This window comes from Myotis lucifugus, unplaced genomic scaffold (genome assembly GCF_000147115.1).
Source record: "Myotis lucifugus unplaced genomic scaffold, Myoluc2.0 scaffold_511, whole genome shotgun sequence".
NCBI lineage: Eukaryota > Metazoa > Chordata > Mammalia > Chiroptera > Vespertilionidae > Myotis > Myotis lucifugus.
In genome coordinates, this window is record NW_005871559.1 from 394810 (window position 1) to 397146 (window position 2337).

Sequence of the window (2337 nt, forward strand, 5' to 3'; positions counted from 1 at the left end):
TACCGGATTCTCCTCCCAGAGAAAAATGCTCATTATTACCCCCACTTGACAGATCTGGAAAGGAGACATTAGCCCAAGGTCAAGCTCAAGATTGTCATCAGGGGATTCCAATGGGACTCTCCGTAACTCCTGACTCAGGGAGTTTTAATCACAGACCCCATTTGAGACGGACCCAATCCCACTTACCTCTCCATCCTCAGAGCATGGAGCCCACTGCCGGTCACACAGGAGGGGCTCCTGGGCACTGCTTGGTGAAATCCATGGGATAAGATGACTCTGGTTCCTATAATATGGAAACGCAACATCGTTTATGGAGATATAATGGACATACCCTAGAACGGGCCGCTTTAAAGTGTGCAATTCTGTGGGTGTTAGTGTATTCACAGTGCAACTATCATTCTAATCTAACTTTCAACATTTCCCTCCATTCCCATCTACCCAGCCCCCGGCAACCACAATATGCTTTCTGTCCCCGTGGATTTACTTCTTCTAACCGCTCACATAGTGGGACACTGTGCCAGGACAGGGGCAGAACGCGTTCTGTTTATCCATCAACTGAGAGGCCTTTGAGTTGTTCTCACTGTCCGGCTCTGACGAGGAATGCTGCTCTGAACACTCATGTACAGGTTTTCGTGGGAATGCGTGTTGTCATTTTTCTTGGAAGGAATTCCTCTAGGAATGCAATTGATGAGTCCCATGGTATGGATTTGTGATTGGTAAATACTTTCTCCTCTTCTAGGCCTGTCTTTTCTTTCTCTCAACGGTGTCTCTAGAAAGAGCAAAAAATGTTTAATGTTGAGAAAGTCCAATTTCCTGACTGTGATCCTTCCCAAAACACCTGCTGTGGTGGCTACTTTCCTGTAGGAGGACACCTTTACTATTATTAGAGAAATTCTCCCAAACTAGGAAAATAAATACCCATGAGTCTGTTGCAATATAAACTAAGCAAAGAGAGGAATCAAGATGAACTCCCAGGATTTTGATGAAGCAACTGGGTAGTTTCACTTTTTTCTCACTTCTCAAACCACCACCATATGGCTTCCACCCCCAACAGTGTGTTCAAACTTCCCAGTGACCTCATGTTCCCGTGCGTCGAGACGCTCCTCAGCCTTTATCTTAACGAACCTCTCCGTAGTTTATGCTGGGGCTGCTCACTTCCTCCTTGAAAACCGCTTTCATGTTGTTCCATGACAACACGCTTCTCTACGTCTCTTTCTCTCTAGAGCACCTTCTCCGTATTCAGGGCTAAGTCACCTTCCTCTCCCTGTTCTGCTGATGGAGGTGCACCCCTGGGCTCCACACCTGACTTATATCTTATAGACTTACACCTGTGTGTGTTTTCTTAAGATTTAAAAAATATTTTTATTGACTTCAGAGAGGAAGGGAGACAGAGATAGAAACCTCAATGATGGGAGAGAATCATTGATTGGCTACCTCCTGCACGCCCCACACTGGGGATCCAGCCCACAACCTTGCATCAAACCGTGACCTCCTGGTTCACAGATCAATACTCAACCACTAAGCCATGCCAGCCGGGCATTTAAAAAAGATTTTGAGAGAGAGAGAGAGAGAGAGAGAGAGAAACATTGATGTGAGCAAAATATTGATCGGCTGCCTCCTGCAACGCCCTCCACCTAGGATCAAGCAGGCAACCCAGGCATGTGCCCTGATCAGGAATCAAACCTGCAACCTTTCACTGCATGGAATGATGCTCAACCAACTGAGCCATACCAGCCAGGGCAACTATTGGCTCTTTGTTGCTGCTGTAGAAAACGCGGTACACTTAGCAGCTTAAAACCACAAAGTTACTGCCTCACAGTTTCTGTGGGTCAGAAGTCCAGATGCTGTAACTGGGTTCCCTGCTCAGCATCTTATCAGGCTAAATTGAAGTTATCAACTGAGGCTGTGGTTCTCAGCTACAGCCCAGGGTCGTCTTCCACACTCACTAGTCATTGGCCAAATTCATTTTCTTCTCATGCTTTCCACTTGGCTCCCTCCATTTTCAAGCCAGCAATGACAGTTGAATCTTTCTCATGCTTTGAGTCTCTCCGACTTTCTCTTCTGACTTCCTCTTTGTTTTTAAGGGCTCCTGTGACTACATTGGATCCACTTGGTAATCATCTAGCTTAAGATCAACTGTTTAGTAACTGTAATTACATCTGCAAAGTCTTTCTGCCATGTAATGTAACATAATTATGAGAGTAAATACCAGAGGGTAAAAGTCACGGGGGCAAAATTCTGCTTATCATGGACTTTGCTAGAGGATTTTAAATAAATTCTTGGGGTGAAAACCATATTGTGACAGTTTGTGAAGTGAGGTAAAAGTGAGCATAGATT

The 2337-nt window shown here is 45.2% G+C and overlaps 1 protein-coding gene across 1 annotated transcript in view; it reads right to left on the reverse strand.

The window, feature by feature from the left end:
* LRRC43 (leucine rich repeat containing 43) overlaps positions 1-698 on the reverse strand; it is a 14367-nt gene extending 13669 nt beyond the window's left edge. Inside the window, exon 1 of the mRNA XM_023745039.1 lies at positions 582-698. Within this exon, the coding sequence (XP_023600807.1) occupies positions 582-698 (117 nt within the window). The remainder of the gene's footprint in view (positions 1-581) is intronic.
* Positions 699-2337: the final 1639 nt, after the last annotated feature.